The sequence below is a fragment of the Candoia aspera genome, chromosome 4 (genome assembly GCF_035149785.1).
Source record: "Candoia aspera isolate rCanAsp1 chromosome 4, rCanAsp1.hap2, whole genome shotgun sequence".
Classification (NCBI taxonomy): Eukaryota; Metazoa; Chordata; class Lepidosauria; order Squamata; family Boidae; genus Candoia; species Candoia aspera.
In genome coordinates this window covers 1,978,862-2,001,613 of record NC_086156.1, presented here as the reverse complement: position 1 = coordinate 2,001,613, position 22,752 = coordinate 1,978,862, and the positions used below count along the sequence as shown (strand labels likewise).

Sequence of the window (22,752 nt, the reverse complement as noted above, 5' to 3'; positions counted from 1 at the left end):
TTAACATCAAGGACAGGCCAAGAGAGAAAGGGGCATCTCAGCCTCTACACGGATTTCAAGTGGGTGCCCCGAATGGCTGGGATGAAAACCCCAATAGCAGTGTCAGTTTTCAGATTTTTTTACTTCCAGAATGTCCTGGATCTGTTTCTAGCAACAAGCAAGAGAGATTCTGCACAGGGCATTTTCTGGAAAAGGCTGCCAGGGGGAAAGTCAGCTAGCGATCGGCGTCATTTAGGATTAAAAGTTGTCTGGCAGTCAACCTAAATCTCATCACTGGGAGGGGGAAATGACGGCTAAATTCCAAGGTGAAAGGAAGAAAGCTCTCAGCCTCTCAGGCCCAAACAATGAGAAGGGACAGCAGAATCTGAGTATGTAACAGGGTTTTTTTAAAAAAAATTCTTTAATTTTCATTTCGTTTAACCCAGGGTTTCTCAACCAGGGTTCCCTGAGAGGTCCCTAGGGGTTCCCTGGGAGATCACAATTTATTTAAAACATTATTTCAAATCTGGGCAACTTCACATTCAAGAGGTAAATTGCATTCTTTATTTTCAGTTTAAGAACACGGTTAATGCATTTAGATAGGCCTCCCCATGAAGTGAATATAATAATTTTGTCACTATCTTTGAGCCTGAAGGTGCAGGGGTAAGGGACGCGGTGGCGCTGCGGGTTAAACCGCTGAGCTGCCGAGCTTGCCAATCGGAAGGTCGGTGGTTCGAATCCGCGTGACGGGGTGAGCTCCCGTTGCCAGTCCCAGCTCCTGCCAACCTAGCAGTTCGAAAACATGCCGATGTGAGTAGATTAATAGGTACCGCTTCGGCGGGCAGGTAACAGCGTTCCGTTCAGTCATGCCGGCTACATGACCACGGAAGCGTCTACGGACAAACGCCGGCTCTTCGGCTTTGAAACGGAGACGAGCACCGCCCCCTAGAGTCGGACACGACTGGACTTAATGTCAAGGGAAACCCCCCTTTACCCCATGAAGTGAATATAATAGTTTTGTCACTATCTTTGAGCCTGAAGGTGCAGGGGTTCCCCGAGGCCTGGAAAATATTTCAAGGGTTCCTCTGTGGTCAAAAGGGTGAGAAAGGCTGGTCCAAGAAGACCCATGCTGCGTTCCTCAGAGGAGGACCAAGGCACCTTCGAGGAGAGAGACCTGCATTCCCTGGGTGAGAAGGCAACACAATGTCCCGTTGGACATAAAAGAAAAGAAGGCCTATTTCATTTCTGAGCCCCCGGGGCTTTTATGCTTGGCCTCCTCTCCAAGCTAGGAGCATTTATGCCGTGTCCAGAGCAATCTCCTGAGCGGAAGCTCTTTAATTGCCAGTGGAAAAGAGGAAACTGTTGTTCTGCAGGCTTATGTGGGATTTGTCTCCCCCCCTCTGGGCTGCCAGCTCCTCTCCACGACTCTCTGAGCAGCTGATGGGGCAGTGAAAGAGGAGGCAAATCCCTTCCCGGGAAGATAATGGTGGGGGAGGAAGAGGGCGAGGGACTGGACCCTCCTCCCACGGAGGGTTTCCTTTCCATTTTACCATCCTTAAAAACTGGCTTTGATCAGGGAGCAACGATTAAAACTGACATATTTTGAGATTAAAGAGTCCTTCTGGGGAACAATCCTTCCATGCTCCCTGCTTCTGTGTGTTTTCTCTCTTTCACACTCACACAGACACACCCTGCCAGGAAAAGGGTCAAATAAGCACAGGCTGCAAAGGAGGAATCCCACTAAGATTATTTGCCTAGATCATAGAATCCTAGGGCTGGAAGGGACCTTGGAGGTCTTCTAGGCCAGGGTTCCTCAACCTTGGCCACTCTAAGCTGTGCGGACTTCAACTCCAAGAATTCCCCAGCCAGCAACTGAGTTGAAGTCTGCACAGCTCAGAGTGGCCAAGGTTGAGGAACCCTGGTCTAGACCATCCCCCTGCCAAAGCCCAAGGCAGGAATCCTCACACCATCTCCGACAAACGGTTGTCCCGTCTTTTCCAAGACTGCAACATCTGGTCCTTCCTCAGGGCAAGGAGGAGGATCCCCATATCCAAGTTGGCTCATGTTTAATTTGCACTGAAATGTCACCAGAACTGGGCCTCTCCCCTGCTTCATCCAACTATATTGATCTCGGCTGAAGCCATTTCTCCTTCCTCCCCACCTGTCCTAGATCTTCCCATCAAAACCTCCCTTTGGTCCAGGGCACACATGGGGAGAGTAGCCAAAGTAAAGATGGCGGCTGTGCCCACACAATTGAAGCTGGGTCTCTTTTTTTACATGCCTTGCTCACATTAAAAAAGGATCATGGATTGCGGATTGAGCAGTCCTTGGTGCTCTTTGAGCTTGGTTGTTGGCTTGCAGACGTTTCATTACCTGACTAGGGAACATCATCAGCGCTAGACATTAGCTAATTGGGTCACACAACGTCTGCCAGCCAACAGCCAAGCTCAGAGGGCACCAAGGACTCCACAGTTCAACCCTGAGCTACAGAGATCCTCTTCTGTTGGCATCAGGGATTCAATCACATGGGCACCACAGCCACCTGCTTGACTTTTCTGACAGCCTCCCCCCTCCATCTCTTTCAATGATGCCCATGGATGTGACCCCTGAAACTTCAGCCCACCTAACTTCTCTGCTCCTTGAGCCTCCCTGTTTCTGGATTTGGCACGGGTTTTAGCCAGAAGTTGTCCCCAAAATCTGTAACGTGTGGCATCATTTCTTGGAACAGGGAGCTCCAAGTAAAATAAACTTCATTTCCATTCCCCGGAGAAGTCTTCAAGCTCTGGACAGAATTTGCAAGGCTGTGCTGAGCAGAAAGCAGGTGGATTCTCCTCTGCACAAACCAGGCGCGCATGGAAAGTGGAACAGCAGAGGTATCTGGGAGGGTACTCTTATGTCCTGACTGTAGTGCTTGGAAATTCATGACCCTTCCAAATTCATGACCCTTCGCTCCCCACCTCCCCAAAATCTGGCCCCGTGCTTGTTTCTAAGTGAAAGGCCAGAAGGATGGCAAAGACCCTGGGGAAGGGAAGGTGTCGAGCGTCCAGACCTGTTACGCAGGAGACCCCAATTCCCTGCCCATGTACACCCACAAGCAACCCTCTGCAATTCCCAGCTGGCATGCAAGATTTCTTACCTTTGGTTTAACGTCTCTAGGAGTTAAGCTGGAGGGTCGCGTGGCACTGGTCGCCAGGCGTTTAGGAGTGGCAGCTGCCGAGGGGCCTGTGGCTGGCACGGCGGCCTTTTTGCTTTGGCCCGGCGTAGCAGAAGCCGGCCGCTTGGCAGGGGGGGCACCAGCAGGCCCGGGCTTGGCTTTTACCGCGGCGGGCTTTGCCACAGGAGTGGTGGCTGAAGGCTTGATGTTAAACATGCCCACGAGCAAAACGGAAAACAAAGACACGACACACAGACACAGGACGAAAAAGAAAGGGAGGGCGTTGAAAAGAAAATGCTGAGCGGTGAAAACTGGTGCAAAGAAAGTCAATTCAGAAGAAAAATAACAACGCTGGGAGTCTGTTCTCTGAGGACAAGGGAAATGGCCGAAGTGAGAAGTCTACAATTTGCTGAAGCCCAATTAGGGCCCAGTTTAGGGAAGAAGGGGCCCATCAGCCCTCTGGGGAGCTAAGGTGGGAAAAGATCAGGAGCAAAGGGAAGGAAGAACTCAGTCTCCGCAATTCACTCTCTAAGGGGCAACCTCACTCATCCCCATCAGATCCAGAAACATTCGCTCTCCTTAATGCTGCAGTTTGTAGCAGTCTGAACAAAGTAATTCCAGAGGAAGGGAAGGGAATTCCAGTTTTGTTTTAAGACTTCCAGCAAGAAACTTTGCCTGCCCAGAATTAAAATCTGGGACATTTGAGGTTCAAAGCAAATGGCAGCAGCACCCAAACTGTGATCCTTTCCCCTAGGATTATTTTGACCCCAATGGCGCAATTCAGAAGAAGCAAGGGGAGAGGGGAGGAAAGCGGAAGCTTCAGATTTTGTACGGGAGAGGTGCTGGAAAGTTCCATCTCCTCTGCCAACGGCAAGGAGGCCCTTCGTGGGTCACCCGCGCTGAGCAAAGGACAAATCCTGGTGAAGAACCTAACAGGCCAACTTCGATTTCAACAGAAACCCATGCTGCTCCCGCCAAGCCACCAGAGTCCTCAGTGCACGCAGAGCCGGACGCTTCTGTCTAGACACCAGCAGGGCTGAACTGGATACGAGAGACGGAAGGTGGCCTTGAACTAGGGATCGATGGCCATGGTTTATATGGCAGCCAGGACTCTGTGGGTTGCAGGGGCTTCTCCTTAACTATCAGCTCAGAGAACAGACCTCGGCATTAGCTTAGAAAAAGCAGGGAGGAAGGCCACGCACGGCAGGAGCAGGCAGGGCAGAAGGGTCCTCACCTTGGCTGCTTCCTTCTCTGGACCTGGTGGAAGGCCCTTGCTGGGGAGGGCTGCCATGTCATCTGCTGACGCAACCTCAGCAGCTGCCTTCACCTCTCCTGGTTGGGCCAAAGCAAGAGGAAAAAGCCAGAAACAATGCGGTCAGATTTCGCCTCTCACAGCAGCCTTTGTAGACCAAGCGCGGCAGAGCAAGACACGGACTAGAGCTTCAAGTCAACAACGCTGAGTGCCTGCCTCGGCGTTGGGCGCACGGTGGGCTCAAAGGCTTTCCCAACCCCTCGGGAGGCGCCGCCGGCATGCTGGTGAAGCAAACGTCCCAATTCTAAACCTGGGAAGCAACAGGGGTGAATTCACAAAGCTGCACCCCCATGATGCTCCCCCAGATCTCTCCTTCCATGACACTGTACAGGAGCGAGCTGGCCTCAGCGACAAGCCCATTAGCTCTGTTTTTGCTTCTGGGGCAGGAAGGGCCCTTCCCAATCGATGCCACATTCAGCAAACACCTGCCCCAAGTTTTGGCAGCTGCAAAACAGAGGTGCAGAAATTTGGGACAACTGGCACGGGACTGCAAGTGGTAGAACAAGACCACCTGTCCCAGCCAAGATGAACGCAAAGCCGAAATGTATCTGCACTCATTCTGCACCTTCTCACGAACGCCAGCCGGGCTGAGGATCGCTCAGATGGCCCTGGCCGTCTTCAGGCAGACGTACCGAAGCGTGTTAACTCCCGTTTCTTTGCCAAGTGAAATTCTTAACGGCAGAAGAGTTAAGAGTTAAACTCTCCTGCCGAAGAGGCTGGATTCCAATTTTTTCTCCCCACTCTCCGGAGAGTAATTAGATATTTTCCCCACCCTCAAACCTCAGACTCTTCTACCTGGGGTGTCCTTCCTGGACAGAGGAAGCTGCAGAAAGCCAGCAGCTCAGGAATTTAAACAGAGAAGCTCTCTCTGAGCATCCCTCCCCCCTTTATCTTAGTACAGCATTTTTCCACCTTGGCAGCTTTAAGATGTGTGGACTTCAACTCCCAGAATTCCCACACTGTCTTAGTAGGCGGCAGCAGCACGTTCTCTGGGTTCAAAAGCTAAGCGGGATCAGGCCTGGTTAGTACTTAGATGGGAGACGTTCAGGAAACCCTAAGGCCGTGGGGAGGCTGGGAAAGGAATGAAAGGTAGAGCAGCAGTTGAGTCAGCTGACAGCTTACAGTATTTCAACAACAGCAACATAGCCCCGTGGGAAGAAATTTGGGAAAAAGCGCCCCCAAGTATTCAGAGACTCTGCCTTAATTCACTAGAAAAAAGGCCGGGCAATTTCTCTTGGAGGTTTCCAAGATTCTGTGTTTTCTCCAGATGCTTTTCTGGGATCTGTGTATGTAATTGTTGTGTAGAGACCCAAGGACATGGCCCTGAAGAAAATATTCAGAAGCTGTTACAGTTCAGGCTGGCTCCTCTTGACTCAGTACAGGTAGTCCTCAGTTAGCAACCATTCGTTTAGTGATGTTTTGGACTCATGACAGTGCCGAAAAAAACCAACTTACAACTGGTTCTCACACTTATGACTGTCACAGCATCCCCGCAGTCGCATAATCAGAGTTTGGGCGCTTGGCAACTGGTTCGCATTTATGACCCTCGCAGTGTCCCGTGGTCACGTGATTGCCATTTTCAACCTTCCCAGCTGACTTCTGGCAAGTAAAATCAACGGGGAACTGCGTGATTCATTTAACAACCATGTGGTTTGCTTAAGGCCCACAGTGATTCGCTTAACCACCACCAGAAAAAAGGTCGTAAAATCAGGTTGGATTTGCTTAATGGCTACTTCATTTAGCAACCAAAATTCCGGTCCCAATTGTGGTCGTTAAGTGAGGACTACCTGTAAGGCAGTGTTTCTCAACTGTGGCAACTTTAAGATGTGTGGACTTCAACTCCCAGAATTCCCCAGCAAGCCGTGCTGGCTGGGGAATTCTGGGAGTTGAAGTCCACACATCTTAAAGTTGCCATGACTGAGAAACACTGCAATAAGGTATAAGAAGAGGGGAAGGTAAAACTAAGGTTCTGTTACTGCAGCCTCTCTCAATAGTTATAGCATTCCCATGTAGCTGGTTGCTCGATCTGGTCTACCTGACAGGGCTGGTGCCTCGCTGCCTTGGTCTTGCCCAGCTGTGTGTGGCTTGACGGGAAGCCCAAAGAGACCGCATGAAAAGACCACCCACTTCTACGGGGCTGCCCACAAACCCCACCGACACCCCCACCCCAGGAGATGTGAAGGAGACATCACCTTTTACACACAGGCACATCCTCAGACAAGGGCTGACCAGGGAGAGCCAGCAGGCATCAGCACCCCAGCTACGCCAAGAGACGCCCTTCCGTGCAGAAGCGCCCATCGCCCCCTTGGCAGCCGCCTGACATTACCAGAGTAGGTGTGGTGGGATGCCTGTGGGTGTGCGCTTATGGGACACCATCAGGCGCAGGAGGTGGGGGGCCTCCTTCCAGGACAAAGAGTTACGCCTTCTTGTTCTCCCCGGGGAAGCAATGCTGTCCCAGAGGTGCTTGGACCAGACCAGCAAGCAGCCACTCAGCTATTCCCACCAGGTCTGATGTGGAGGACGGGCCAGGAGACCCTCAGGAGCCAAGGCAGGAGGGACCGCAGTCCTCTAGAGCAGGGTTTCTCAATCTCAGAGCCTTTAAGCTGCCTGGGGAATTCTGGGAGTTGAAGTCCACGCGTCTCAAAGGCTCCGAGATTGAGAAACACGGCTCTGGACGGAGCCTTCCTTGACTCTAGTTTCCAAAACACCTCTTAGAAGCCCTTCTCCTCTTCCCCATCCTCAAAGGAATCAGACGCACGAACAACAGCCAGGAGACCAAAAAAAAGAAGAAAAAGAAGAAATGGGGGCAAGAGGAGGGAAGATCCACCTCTGCTTTTGAAGCAAACTCTGCCATTAGCAATGTTCCAGGACTTCTTTTGATTTTCCAGAGCAGCAAATTAATATCATGGCTTGGAAAAAAGACAACTCCTTTGACCTGGCAGCCCCGGGCCTCTGGCCAGCTTAAATTTGGCAGCCGGTTCATCCGCGGCTCGAAGCTTAGATGGCTCAAGGCGGCCGGTTGCCCGCTTGTCAAACCGATCCAGCTCCAGAACTGGGTCAAGGACAGACCCCACCACCACCCGAGAGCAGACATGATACTGCCTTTGAACTCACCGACTGCAGAAATCACCTTTGGGCAATTCTGGCTAATAGGTGGCCCCCCACCCTGGATAGTTGCTACAGTCCAGCCCCCCAGCCTCAGGTTTTGCAATTCATGAGAAAACTGCTCACTCAAGCACCAAATTCCCTGCAGTTTCTAGTCGTGAGACGAGCCTTTCATAAAAAGGAGCTAATCTGTAAATGCCAAGTCCTCACCTAGCACCTTTTCCAAGAAATGCATGGCAGAGAAAGGCCTCTTCTCCACCACCCTGTGAGGGAGGGTAGGCAGAGGAAAGTTGGCAGGCTGAAGATCTGATCATTTGTGGGTCTCCATCCACTAGAGCAGCGTTCCTCAACCTCAGCAACTTGAAGATGTGGGGACCTCAGCTCCCAGAATTCCCCAGCCAGCCCACACATGTTGGCTGGGGAATTCTGGGAGCTGAGGCCCCCACATCTTCAAGTTGCTGAGGTTGAGGAACCTTGCACTGGACCACCTAGGCTTCAAACCGTACAGAACAGTGAGCAAAATCCATCACCTGCCCACCCTCATCCCCTCATCCTTCACCCCAAATTCAGCAATACCCCACACTATTTAGCCTTCCAAGCAGTTGCAATGCCTAATAAAGGTGAACCTAAAAAGTATAAAGGAACACGATTTTGCAGGTGGGCTTTCTGGCCCTTTGCAACATCATTGGGATGCACTGCCAGATAGGCCAACGACTGAAGAATTCCAGCTCTACATCCTTTCTAAGGGTCTTGGAATCAGGGAGCACAGAGATAGCAAGATTTCAGCTAACGATCTGGAAAAAAGACCATTTCGAATTGGACTGACTGGAGCCTTCCAGTCTTGATTTGGAAGTGAAAGTCTCTGTATACAGACCATCACCAGAAATTACAATTGACTGTACAGGCAATCCTCACTTAACAACTACAATAGGGTACCTGAAAATTGGTTGTTAAGCGGTGCGGTCACTAAGTGAGTCACCACATCAGTGGACCCAATTTTATGACCATTTTTACGATGGTCATTAAGGGAATCCAGCTTCCCCGATGGAGGTTTTTTGCTGGAAACTGGCAAAAAAAAAGGTTGCGCATTTGACCACATGATGCTGCAACTGGTCATAAATGCGAACTGGCTGCCAAGTGCCCAAATTGCGATCACATGACAGTGGGGGTGGTGCGACGGTTTGTGACGGCCATAAGTGCAAGCACAGGTAATAAAGCCCTTTTTCCAAGGCCATTGTAACTTCAGACTGTTGTTAAACGAACGGCCATTAAGCGAGGACTACCTGTAGTGCCTTTTATTTGATTTTGATTGAAAAATTTTATTTTTTTCTGATTGACAAAATTGGAAATTCAGCAATAACTTGATTTCTTGGCAGAAATAGGCCTGCTGACCTATTCCAGAAGGATCAACTAAAGCGTATTTCATCTAAGTAGCCCCCCCCCCCCCAAAAAAATGCCCTGCAGCATTTTGCTAGGCTGGGCAGCGTGGTTTGGTTGCCTTGCTTAATGGAAGAGGGAGGTGGCAGAGCACATGGTTGGCACGCAAAAAGTCCAGGATCCGTAACATCTGCCGATTGGAAAAACCATGGCGATTCGAAGTCCACAAATAGACTTTGCTCCGTGGACCAAGGTTGGGGGGCAATTTATAGAAAGACAGCCGGGAATGCCTCAGCGGTGTTTCTTGGCATGAGAGCTACGACGGGAGAGAAACAATTCAATCCCTGAGTCACAGGAGGAGGAGCAGGACGGGCGGGTGACCGGCATGGAGCAGCCACGGCAGAAGCAGATGGCGCTGATCCGAGCCCCACGTTACGGAGGAAGAAAATTCCTCCTGTGTTTGGAAAGCCCAGCCCAGCACACAGAATCGGCAAGCCTTCTTCCACCTCCCTCCCCCAAATCTTTATGACCGGAGGGCTTCAGAAAAGCAGGGGTAGACGGTGGCTGCCGGTCCCCAACGCCTCCCCATTTTGGCCTTCCATCTGCCTCCCTGCTGAGATTTCAGGGGAACAGAAGATGGTTCTCCCCCTTCCTTCCAAGAATCTCTGAATCACCGGAGGGGCTCTGGAGGGAGCTCGGCTGCATCAGAGAAGCCCTGCTCCGATCCGGGGCCCCGCCTGAATCAAAGTCACTTAGCCTGGGACGCAACCACGTTGGGCGCTCAGGCTGGATTCTGAGGCCCAAGTTCAAAAACGCTCCAGCTTCTCTTACTGGCACCGGGCGAAATGCGTGACTTCCTTATGGTATGGGAGGCCGTGCTCTTTTTGACTTCCATGACGACCCCTTCAATTGTGGGGAGGAACTGCTCCGGTTCCTTAAATTAAAACACCGGGCAGACACCAGTTTCTCCGTCCAAACGAATCCTTGATTCCTGGCCATGCAGCTGCGGAGTCCCCGGTGCCCTCTGAGCCTGGCTGTTTTCTTGCCGACGTTTCACTGCCAGACGAGGCAACGTCTTCAGTGCGAAAAACGTTGGCAAGAAAACAGCCAGGCTCAGAGAGCACCAAGGGCTCCACAGCTCAACCCTGAGCTACACGTATTTGCTTCGATTGGTATCGTGCAGCTGCTTCTGAGCAGGACCGCTGATTTAAACGATCGGTGCAGCCGCCCACCTCCCAAAGGTGACTCTGGACGGCAACCAAGATTAAAAGCAGAAGCTGCTAAGACACTTCACAAAGATCCATAAGGAAGCCGTATTATACGCTATGCCTGGGGTTGGAAAACCGTTCCCCGTCAATTGCTAAACAAAGCAATCCAATAAAAGAAACAACTTTGCTTAACCTCCTGGCCAAATGCCTCTTCCTGGGAGCCACCAAAATTGAAAATGTTGCCCGCCCCCCATTCAGTCGATTAACCACCCACCAGGCTTATCAGCCAGCATTCGGTGGCATTTTAATTATAAGGCCATCCGGATGCAAAGCCCGAGCGCATTAACCTTTCCTTTCTGCCCCTTCAGAGGCCTGCAAATCTTAACAGGGGACTTCCCAGGAGATCCCAACTACTGCTGGAGGTCCATGGGGGGCAGAATTCCTCTCCCCTCAAAGGTCCTTCAAGGCGAGGCAGGGGTGGGTTGAAACCTGCAGCTCAGCAAGAGGCTCAGGTGGCGCTGGGCCAGGAAACGTCAGAGGCGGGAGCTGGAGGCAGCCAGGACAGTCCAAGATGGATTGCTGGTCTTCTGCATCTCCCACCCTCCCGATGCATCGGCACTGCAACCCCCCACTGTCTGAAACGGCCATGCTAGCTGGGAATCCCCAGAGCTAAAAGGTCACCTCCACAAGGCCGCAAGAGGGATGGTCTAGCCATGGTGCTGTTTGTCAATATAAGTGGATGTTCTTGTGCACCAGAGTGGGTCCACCTCTCGTCCAGGAGTTCAAGGAGATATGCAGAGTTCCCTCCTCCAGCCCCCCCACTGCAACCCTGTGAGGTGGACTGGACCAAGAGAGAGAATGGCTGGTCCAAAGTCACCTGGAGAGCCTCCAAGGCTGTGGGGGGAGGACAAGCAATGGGTCTCCCGATCCTGGTCCCACCTCTGCCCACCACACCCCACAAATGCAGAGATAGGGCAGTGCTAAGAATGTTGTGCGGTGGTTTGGATTAAAGACAGCCTAATCATCTTCAGCAAAAGATCGTTACCTTGCCGTGGTGCTGGAGCCTGAGCACCTCAGCGATGCCATGAGCTAAACCGTGAAGGGCCACCCAAGACGGGAAGGTCGTGACAGAGAGGTCAGACTAAATGCGATCCCTGGGGAAGGTCATGGCAACCCACCCCAGTATTCTTGCCGTGAAAACTAAATGGATCAGTACAACCAGAGATATGTCGGTATACCATCGGAAGATGAGACCCCCAGGTCGGAAGATGGTCAAAATGCTACTGGGGAGGAACAGAGGATGAGCTCAACTAGCCCCAGACATGATGACGCAGCTAGCTCAAAGCCGGAAGGACAGCTAGCGGCCGATGGTGCTGGTGGTGAACGGCGAATCCGATGTTCTAAGGATCAAGACACCATTGGAGCCTGGAATGTAAGATCTACGAGCCAGGGCAAATTGGATGTGGTTATTGGTGAGATGTCCAGATTAAAGATAGACATTTTGGGCGTCAGTGAACTGAAATGGACTGGAATGGGCCACTTCACATCAAATGACCACCAGATCTACTACTGTGGACAAGAGGACCACAGAAGAAATGGAGTAGCCTTCATAATTAATAGTAAAGTGGCTAAAGCAGTGCTTGGATACAACCCAAAAAACGACAGAATGATCTCAATTCGAATTCAGGGCAAGCCATCTAACATCACAGTGATCCAAATATACGCCCCAACCACAGATGCTGAAGAAGCTGAAGTAGAGCAGTTCTATGAGGATCTGCAGCACCTACTGGATGACACGCCTAAAAGAGATGTTATTTTCATCACGGGAGACTGGAATGCTAAGGTGGGCAGTCAAATGACACCTCGAATTACAGGTAAGCATGGCCTGGGAGAACAAAACGAAGCAGGACATAGGCTGATAGAATTTTGCCAAGACAACTCACTCTGCATAACAAACACTCTCTTCCAACAACCTAAGAGACGGCTTTATACATGGACTTCACCAGATGGACAACACCGAAATCAGATCGACTACATCCTTTGCAGCCAAAGGTGGTAGACATCTATACAGTCGGTAAAAACAAGACCTGGAGCTGACTGTAGTTCAGATCACGAACTTCTTCTTGCACAATTTAGGATCAGACGAAAGAGATTAGGGAAGACCCACAGATCAGCTAGATGTGAGCTCACTAATATCCCTAAGGAATATGCAGTGGAGGTGAAGAATAGATTTAAGGGACTGGACTTAGTAGATAGGGTCCCGGAAGAACTCTGGACAGAAGTTCGCAACGTTGTTCAGGAGGCGGCAACAAAATACATCCCAAAGAAAGAGAAAACCAAGAAGGCAAAGTGGCTGTCTGCTGAGACACTAGAAGTAGCCCCAGAAAGAAGGAAAGCAAAAGGCAACAGCAATAGGGGGAGATATGCCTAATTAAATGCAAAATTCCAGAGGTTAGCCAGAAGAGAGAAGGAATTATTTTTAAACAAGCAATGAGCAGAAGTGGAAGAAGACAATAGAATAGGAAGGACAAGAGACCTCTTCCAGTAAATTAGAAACATTGGAGGTAAATTCCAGGCCAAAATGGGTATGATCAAAAACAAAGATGGCAAGGACCTAACAGAAGAAGAAGAGATCAAGAAAAGGTGGCAAGAATATACCGAAGACCTGTATAGGAAGGATAACAATATCAGGGATAGCTTTGACGGTGTGGTCAGTGAGCTAGAGCCAGACATCCTGAAGAGTGAGGTTGAATGGGCCTTAAGAAGCATCGCTAATAACAAGGCAGCAGGAGACGACGGCATCCCAGCTGAACTGTTCAAAATCTTGCGAGATGATGCTGTCAAGGTAATGCATGCTATACGCCAGCAAATTTGGAAAACACAAGAATGGCCATCAGACTGGAAAAAATCAACTTATATCCCCATACCAAAAAAGGGAAACACTAAAGAATGTTCAAACTATCGAACAGTGGCACTCATTTCACATGCCAGTAAGGTAATGCTCAAGATCCTGCAAGGTAGACTTCAGCAATTCATGGAGCGAGAATTGCCAGATGTACAAGCTGGGTTCAGAAAAGGCAGAGGAACTCGGGACCAAATTGCCAATATCCGCTGGATAATGGAAAAAGCCAGGGAGTTTCAGAAAAACATCTATTTCTGTTTTATTGACTATTCTAAAGCCTTTGACTGTGTGGACCATAACAAATTGTGGCAAGTTCTTAGTGGTATGGGGATACCAAGTCATCTTGTCTGCCTCCTGAAGAATCTGTATAACAACCAAGTAGCAACAGTAAGAACAGACCACGGAACAACGGACTGGCTTAAGATTGGAAAAGGAGTACGGCAGGGCTGTATACTCTCACCCTACCTATTCAACTTGTACGCAGAACACATCATGCGACATGCTGGGCTTGAGGAATCCAAGGCTGGAGTTAAAATCGCTGGAGGAAACAACAATCTCAGATATGCAGATGATACCACTTTGATGGCTGAAAGCAAAGAGGAACTGAGGAGCCTTATGATGAAGGTGAAAGAAGAAAGTGCAAAAGCTGGCTTGCAGCTAAACCTCAAAAAAACCAAGATTATGGCAACCAGCCTGATTGATAACTGGCAAATAGAGGGAGAAAATGTAGAAGCAGTGAAAGACTTTGTATTCCTAGGTGCAAAGATTACTGCAGATGCTGACTGCAGTCAGGAAATCAGAAGACGCTTAATCCTTGGGAGAAGAGCAATGACAAATCTCGATAAAATAGTTAAGAGCAGAGACATCACACTGACAACAAAGGCCCACATATTTAAAGCAATGGTGTTCCCCATAGTAACATATGGCTGCGAGAGCTGGACCATAAGGAAGGCTGAGCGAAGGAAGATAGGTGCTTTTGAACTGTGGTGTTGGAGGAAAATCCTGAGAGTGCCTTGGACTGCAAGAAGATCAAACCAGTCCATCCTCCAGGAAATAAAGCCAGACTGCTCACTTGAGGGAACAATATTAAAGGCAAAGTTGAAATACTTTGGCCACATCATGAGAAGACAGGACACCCTGGAGAAGATGCTGATGCTGGGGAGAGTGGAGGGCAAAAGGAAGAGGGGCCGACCAAGGGCAAGGCGGATGGATGATATTCTAGAGGTGACGGACTCGTCCCTGGGGGAGCTGGGGGTGTCAACGACCGACAGGAAGCTCTGGCGTGGGCTGGTCCATGAAGTCACGAAGAGTCGGAAGCGACTAAACAAATAAACAACAATTATATGAAATGTTTAATGTAATTTACTCTATCTGGAGACTGAAGCTTTGTTCTACAGTGAGTAAGCTTCCTTCACATTTTTTAAAATTAAAAGTATCATTAAAAAAATCGAGGTTCAGATGGGCCATGGAGCGTGACAGGCTTCCATGGTGGGCTGGCGGGTGCCTCACTGGAGACTGGGGCAGCGGCCTCATTTAAGAGAGCCATGCTGAAACATCCCAAGGCATTTCGACCAACTTGCACAAGGAACCAGGTGCCACCTACAGGTCCATTAATGTCTTGGTTAATTCAAGGCTGGCAGTCGACTGTTAAAAAGGTGTTTTCTTTAAGCTTGTTATTGCTCGCAGGTGGGCGAGGGAACAAAAGTGAAGTGCTTTGTAATCTAAAAGCAAGCAAGTTCGGTAGAATCGGTCCCATACCAGAAAATGTTAATTCTCTTATTATAAAACACATCACTCATCCCTTTCAAGTCCCTAAAAACACTCACAATTCCTCCTCGTTTCGACAGCTGGATGCACGAAGGTGTAGGCTCAACAACTCGACGTTGATTGAAACTGGCAAAAAACCCAGTCTCTTCTTGTTTCCAAAAACATTACATTACACCAAGTAATTGATTAAAAAGTATGATGTGGTGTGTTTCCCAGAGGGAACTCCATCTCTGATTATTTGGCAGATGACCCTCCGATGCCCAAAAGACGACTTTTAACCCAGAGAGTACTGGGCAACGACCAACTTCACCACATCCAACTGGATTTTCCTCCCTCTCCATGACTGGAGTCCCAACAACCCAATGAACCAGCTTGAAAAGCTTCCTGTTTCAAGAACCAGAAGCAAAAGGAATTTGCAATTCTGATCCCAATCCACACCTAGTCACATCCGGCTTTCTTCCTTCGCCGACATACGTTAGGAAGGGGGCATGCGCTGTGAAGCAACTGAGGCTCAGAAAGCTTTTCCAGATCTCTTGCAAGGCGGGGGAAGATCTGCAACTAGATCCCGATCGATCCGCTGCCTGGCCCTTCCTTCTGCAACCAAGGAGGACCTCAACTTCTCACCAAGGAGCTACAATAAGGCAGTTTAAAGAGAGGCAAAGAAGAACAGAACAGGGATCAGCTCAACTGGCACAGTGCCCAACTGCCAACTGCTGCCCTGGAGGACTCCACCATCCATAATCCTCAGCGACACACAGCTTTTCTCCTTTAAACATGTCTTCTCTTTTGGAAGCCTTCCCTTTTCCCTTCAGAGATTTTGTCTTGCATTAAAAATACCAATTTCCTTCCTTGCGTTGCTCCTGACAGAATGACACTGTACAAAGATCACAACAGAACAGGTCTGCACATTTGAAAAAGGAGGTATGAAGTTACACAACCAATTAAATACAATTATCCTTCTGTCTCCACCTGCCTCCATTTGGGGCGTCTTCAGAGAATAAACTGCTCCGAGCAAAGATTGCCTAACGCAGCTAATCGAACAGAATGAGCTCCCTGCCTTTGAGTGTTTTGGAAGATTCGGTCTCCTGCAGGGAACAAGCATTGTTATTATTGCCCAATTACCACGCAAGCGGGGAACGTGGCATTTCACGATCAAATTCTGCCCCGTGAAAATAACTTGGCTTTTTTTTGGAAATGTCATCAGGGAGAAAAGTCAAGGCACTTTCTTTCTGCGGGTAGATCAGGAGTACCAACCTTGGAGTGGAAACAAGGAGGCTGGGGCCAGCAGAGGGAGGAGAGCCACAGTTGGGGCTCCCAACCCCCCCCAGACATGTCTGTTCTGAATGGCAGCCCATCATCCACAGCACAAGGCAGCAGCCTCTTTTTCAAGGGGCCTGCTGTGGGAAGTGGGGGCCTGTTTTCACAAGGGTGTCTGTGCAAGGAGGTAACCGGGATTCCCACAGCAAGAAGAACCCCCCCCACCACCACTAAGGCCTTTCGGATTCAGAGTTTGCATCACATTAGCCACCTCAGTTCTTGGACTTGCCTCAACAGAGGAAGGAAAGAGAAAAGGAAGGAAGGAAGGAAGGAAGGAAGGAAGGAAGGAAGGAAGGAAGGAAGGAAGGAAGGAGAAAAGGAGGAGGGAGGGAGGAGAAAAGGAGGAGAGCGGATGGGAGGGAGGGAGGAGAAAAGGAGGAGAGAGGATGGGAGGGAGGGAGGAGAAAAGGAGAAGAGAGGATGGGAGGGAGGGAGGGAGGGAGGAAGGAAGGAAAGGAAGGAGAAAAGGAGGGAGGAAGGAGAAAAGGAGGAGAGAGGAAGGGAGGGAGGAAGGATTGGTGTCATTTCAGGCTGCAGATGGACCAACTGAGAAGGGAGAAGATCAGCAACACCAAATCAGGTCTCTTATCTAACTCCTATGGCTGCGAGAGCTGGACCATAAGGAAGGCTGAGAGAAGGAAGATAGATGCTTTTGAACTGTGGTGTTGGAGGAAAATTCTGAGAGTGCCTTGGACTGCAAGAAGATCAAACCAGTCCATCCTCCAGGAAATGAAGCCAGACTGCTTGCTTGAGGGAACGATATTAAAGGCAAAACTGAAGTACTTTGGCCACATAATGAGAAGACAGGACACCCTGGAGAAGATGCCGATGCTGGGGAGAGTGGAGGGCAAAAGGAAGAGGGGCCGACCAAGGGCAAGGTGGATGGATGACATTCCAGAGGTGACGGACTCGTCCCTGGGGGAGCTGGGGGTGGCGACGACCGACAGGAAGCTCGGGCGTGGGCTGGTCCATGGAGTCACAAAGAGTCGGAAGCGACTGAACGAATAAACAACAATCTAACCCCTGACAAACTAAACACTTGGGGGGAAGTTTTGTTTTCATGAACCATGGGGGACATTTGTGGTTTTGTGGGTTTCCTTTAGTTCTAGGCCTTGCCATGGATGGCTTGGTAGAAACAGCATCTTTGATGCGCTTGACAATGGGGTTGACTGTGGGTGGGTATCCCATACATTGGTGGGTGGGTGGGCAGGCCAGCCCACACCCAGTCTGTCCCCCTCTGGGCACCAAGACTCTTTGGTCACGAGGGGCAAACCTTTCCAAACGCGAGCACGGACCACTACGGGCCGAGATCCCAGAAGGGGAGCCACTAATATTTCCAGTTCTGGCCGACCTTCCCATCTCCCCTCCCTAAAGAGAGGAGTGGAATTCAGTTTGGGTGCTCCAAAGGTACATCACCCTGTCGGACTGTTGTGGGCCGGAAACGCATTTTGAAGAATGCCTGTGCTTCACCACAGCAGGCATCACAAAAGCTTTCTGTTCATTGCCCGTATTGCTTCAAAGGCATCTGCAGTTAAGAGAAAACTGATTAGGGATGGGAAATAAATACTCCCGCTTCCTAGAGAGCTACGGTGGGTGGGTGGGTGTGTTCTCCTGAACACAGACGCCATTTTATGGTGTCGCCGGCAGCTGTTCCACCAAGCTGCTGTTCCTCCACGATCCACCAGCAGCAGCCGGGTAACTCCTGAACAAAGAAGTTGCCCGGTTTGCTTGGAGGCCCTCACATCTTCGGAAGGAAGATGTGATGGCCTCAAAGCAAAGCAGATGCACCGTGGCCAGAACAATTCCCAGAGGCCAAGAACACCCCCGGGGGATCGTCCGGAGCCACGGCTCGGAAGCCACATGCCTTGAGCTGACGGAACTCCCCAGCGGCCAGGAGGGAGCCATCTGAGTTGAGGTTCTCCATTTAACACCTAGCCAACCTTGGCTGGCCTAAGAAAGCAAAGCGAGATCAGACCCGTCTGTTCCCTGCAGGGGAGACACCACAAAATCCCAAGGCTTTAGGCTAGACTAAGAAATGCCTAAGAAATCATGAGAAGGCAAACTCAATCTGAGGGAGTCTTAAGCCCAGCTAGGTGGCAGCATCAAGACCACCTAAACAGCGTCAACGTCCTATCCAGACCACTGATATTAGACCTCATGATCAGCCACACAGTTCTGAGAAACCTGTCAGCACATTTGGCCTCACTGTCTGGGACAGTGTTTCTCAACCTTGGCCACTTTAAGATGGGCGGACTTCAACTCCCAGAATTCCCCAGCCAGCCATGCTGGCTGGGGAATTCTGGGAGTTGAAGTCCGCCCATCTTAAAGTGGCCAAGGTTGAGAAACACTGATCTGGGATTTACGAATGGATCCATTTGGATTCGGGACCAACAGCGGTTCAGTCTCAATCTCCCTCCATCATTCTAGCGGTCCCCATTAAAGAAATTCTTTGGAAATCATGCCTTGCAAAAGCTTTCCTGCATAGCACTTTGGATTATCCTAGAAGAAACCCCTCCAAGATAATGCAGTTATATGGAAGGAAGAAAATGCAGCAGTACATAAAATCTCTCCCCCTTTTACCAAGCTGTACGAACAGCACTTGTTATCCTTTGGTATCCACTGTCCCTCTCGAACAGACACACGCACAGTTTTATCTATCCACTGGACCCCCGGACCGCCCCCTAGAGCAACCCCTTCCCAACCGGTGCATTTTTAAACAACTTCTTTGCTGCAGACCAATCCATGTTTTCAAGTTCCGAATTCCTCCTCTCAGAAGCCCAGTTTGTATAGCTTCTGCTCAAAGGCTCAATGTTTTCTTCGCACAATAGGCAGCAGCGGGCACCTACACACAGCTCCCCCCCCCCCAGAAACCCAGGAGGAAGTCTGACCTCCAGGGATCCCCCACTGAGCCCCCCACTGAAAAAGCAAACTGGATGAAAGCGATTTGGGAGGGGGCTGCTCTTACGGAGGTGCGGCAGAAGAGGACTGGCAAGCAACCCGCCAATTGGGCACAAAGGGCACGGTGTGCGGGGAACAGGTTGGCACCTTGTTTGACGAGGTTGGGTGGTGCAGAGGAGGGGAGCTCTGCGGAGAAAGAGGAGGGCCAAGCAATTTCAGCGCAGCAAGTTCCCAGGAAGAGAAGCGGGGCCATGTGCACGCCAAGCCTTTGTTCTCATGGAGGAGGTGGCGGATCAGGGCTGGAGCTCCATCAACTTGGGGAAGCGAACGGGGCCTGGCAGGCGGAAAGAAGCCCCGTCTTTCCAGGGATGGGCAACAGTAGCCGGCAGAGCCTCACCCACATGCTCAAGGGCACGGCGTCAAATAGATGTGCCCCCTCACTGAGATCCAGGTCAAAGAACAAAATGGAGGTGGGGGCAGAGGGGTCCCGTGACTGCGGCAATGGCAAAACTCTTCCACGTTGCTGCCAATGGAGCCGCCTGGATGTGCCCGTGGCGTCGCCAGGATCTGAGCTCAGCTTGCGGGCAGCGTCCCTTTTTCGCAGCAGAAGACAAAGCTGTCTGTGTTGAAACGGTGGCAACGAACTGCGTGCTTTCAAGCCTTTCAAGCCAGCGACGCTCATTATCTAGGCGTCATCCTTCCCAGAGAAGGTCAAAGCCAAGCTTGGAAAACCCGGTCATGAAACGGGCAGGCGATTTCGTGGTTCCCGAGGACGAGAGGCGGTGGGCTCCCCCATCAGGGGTCTCTTTTGTTGTTCTCAACGATGAGGCCATGTTCAATTGCTGTTGTTGGGACCATCAGGTTTTAACCTGAATTCCCAGAGGTGGGAACTGTAGCCATTCAGTCTGGGGAGCGAAGTGGTATAAAAACCCATACAAACAAAAATACATAATTTTAACCAACATTACCGGCTCTCCCCTCCTTGGTACCTTCCAGACTGTGGCCAGCCTGCCCAGAATTGTAGCCAGCATGGCTAGTACAAGTCCCAACTCACTGGAGGGCATCTGTTTGGGGAGGCTGACCTATAAACGGCCAGTTTTCCCCTTTTTCTGGCAGTATTCCACCCTGGGGACAGAGATGAGTAACGTCGGCATGCGACCTGGCCTCTCTCCAAGATCTCTTCTCTTTGGAAATGCTCATAAGGCTACCGTCTCAAAAGCTGTGTGAGCCTTGCACAAGCCTTGCACAAGCCAGGTCCCCTCCAAGTCAGATCCCTGTCGACGGGCAGATCTGCACGACTGCTAGCATCTGGGCTGCAAAAGCTGAACACAGCTAGGCGGCACCAGTGAGGTATCAAAAACCCTGGATGCGTGTCTCTCCTCTCCGAATCACACTCCCAAATTACTTTCTCCATTTGGCTACGAACTAGGGACGTGGGGTTCACCCAAAGATTCTGGAATCGCTGGGGGCAAATGGAAATGCTTCAAGAATGGTAGGAGAGAGGAACATTAAGCTTCAGAGATCCTTCAGATCTTCACCACATCCATCCTCTGCTCTTAAAACCGATGTCTCCTCCAGGTCGCTGGCTGCTCACTGGTTCCTCAGCATCCGTGGGGCAGTGACATCCTCATCACTGTACCCAACTGGCTGAAACAGCCCTTGCTAGTGCATAGCATTTCCCTCCGACTCCTTCTCTGTAGCTGCCCTGGACACTCGATTGACTGTGTGCCATCAAGTCGTTTTCGACTCCTAGCGACCACATAGACAGATTTTCTCCATGACGGTCTATCCCTAACCTGATTTTTCAGGTCTTCTAACAGTTCATCCATCGTCATCGTCACTGAGTCCCTCCTCTTGGTTGCTGGCCATCCTCTTCTTCTCTTCCCTTCCACCTTTCCCAGCATCAGAGCCTTCTCCAGAGAGCTGGGTCTTTGCATAATGGGTCCACAAAGCAGGACAATTTGACCTGGATCATTTGTGCCCTGAGCAAGAACTCTGGCCACTGGAGGGCCAACAGAATCCAGGAGTTCCTTTCCTGAACTCCCACTCTGATGATGAAGTCTCAGCACCATGGCCTTTGAAAGCTCTGGGTCAGTGTTTCTCAACCTTGGCAGCTTGAAGAGATGTGGACTTCAACTCCCAGAATTCCCCAGCCAGCATGGCTGGCTGGGGAATTCTGGGAGTTGAAGTCCACATCTCTTCAAGCTGCTAAGGTTGAGAAACACTGCTCTGGGTATTCTGCCCTGCCCAGCAAAGAAAGGATTTTTATTTGCAAGGATCTCAGCGGGTGGAACTGGAAGAAGGACGTCCATCTGGCTGGATCTGATGGGAGTGGTGATCCAGCAATCTGGAAAGCACCGAGCTGGAGAAGGGGGTTAAGAAAGTTGCAGACAGCAGAGACCCTAGCAACAGCTCAGAAAATCAAGAACTAGCAGATGTTTTCAGTGGCTCTACCCCTATTTTCATGTAAAAGATGTGCTGCCAGGAGAGGCCCCTGTTAACACCCGGCGGTCAAAGCGTGACCAGAAAATGCAGCCGTCTGGCAGACCTGAGGCCCTCCAAGCCAGGGACTGGGAGCCAAGCAGGTCATAAGAGGTCATAGAGGTGTGACTCAACTCCTGTTCAATTGTTTCTGGTCGGATGGACACAGCCCATGAAGCAACCTCATAGATAATGCCAGTGCCCCAGGATTCTCCTTTATAGATCTATCCTGTGAAAAACATGGAGTCAGGAAGCAGCGGGTGGGCCGGATGCTTAGAGAAACCCTCCAGAGTTGACTCCCCAGCCCCCGATCCTTTGCTGATCACCCCACCCGTTCTAAGTCTAGGGAGACGCATTTCAGGCATTTCTGGTGGATTTACACCATGCGCATGTTAAGAAATTAGCAAAGCAGGGCATTTTCCATGTTCATCCAGTCCCCAGGTCGGGTGCCTTTTTCCAACAGCTGGAGAAGGCAACTAGAAACCGCCAAACACCTGAAACGCGACGTCCACGGGGGTGTTTCCAAAAGAGCAAAACGAGGAAGGTCGCGCCAGCCTGACAGTCACAAGATCCTTCTTCCTCCCCACGCCCAAACTGCGCTCAGGGAAATCTATTCTTGAAGGTTACGGCGAGGTGAGCACAACTGAATCAGCCGCTCTGACATTCCTTTGTTCTCCACACGACCATGATGGCCATCAGCCTCGCTGGGAAAGGGGAGAACTCATCCTGCACAGATCCGCTTCTCTCCGAACGTCCATCCTCCCCAACAAGGCTCCTTCTACTCAGAGAGGCAACAGCTCCTAACGCTTGGACCAAACAAACACAGCACAGATCTTCTACAGAACCCCCTCAGAGAGAGTTTTGGAAGGCGCACAAAAATAAGCATCCAAGGGGTGAGAATAGTTTTAGGGTGAGGGTGTCTACCTTAGCAGGGACAGATGCTCTTTCAGACAGCTGGGCCAAGCTGAGGGAGGTACTGAAAATTCTACATTTCAAGGGAAAGAATACCGGAGCTTGGTTTCCCCCCCAAAAGTTTTCCAGGACTGCACAATTACATTCAAAGCCAGTACGCCCTGCCTCATTTTCTAACTGGGTGAGCTTTAAAAACCCGAGAACAGAGCAGAGCTGTGCTCCGTTTCAGCATCCCCCCCACGGTGCTTGGAGGCATTCCATACAAAGGCTCAGAAGACAGCCAAAACTTCTCAGGACAAGCTTCAAAATGAGCCAGATCTGCCCAGACAGCTTCAGAGGA

The 22,752-nt window shown here is 50.5% G+C and overlaps 1 protein-coding gene across 2 annotated transcripts in view; it reads right to left on the bottom strand.

Annotated features, from left to right (window-relative positions):
• Positions 1-22,752, bottom strand: part of MAP4 (microtubule associated protein 4) — a 159,358-nt gene that overhangs the window by 21,931 nt on the left and 114,675 nt on the right. For both annotated transcript variants that reach the window (XM_063303269.1, XM_063303270.1), the window contains 2 exons: positions 4,368-4,465; positions 3,116-3,334 (listed from right to left, as the gene is read on the bottom strand). In XM_063303269.1, the coding sequence (XP_063159339.1) occupies positions 3,116-3,334; positions 4,368-4,465 (317 nt within the window). The remainder of the gene's footprint in view (positions 1-3,115; positions 3,335-4,367; positions 4,466-22,752) is intronic.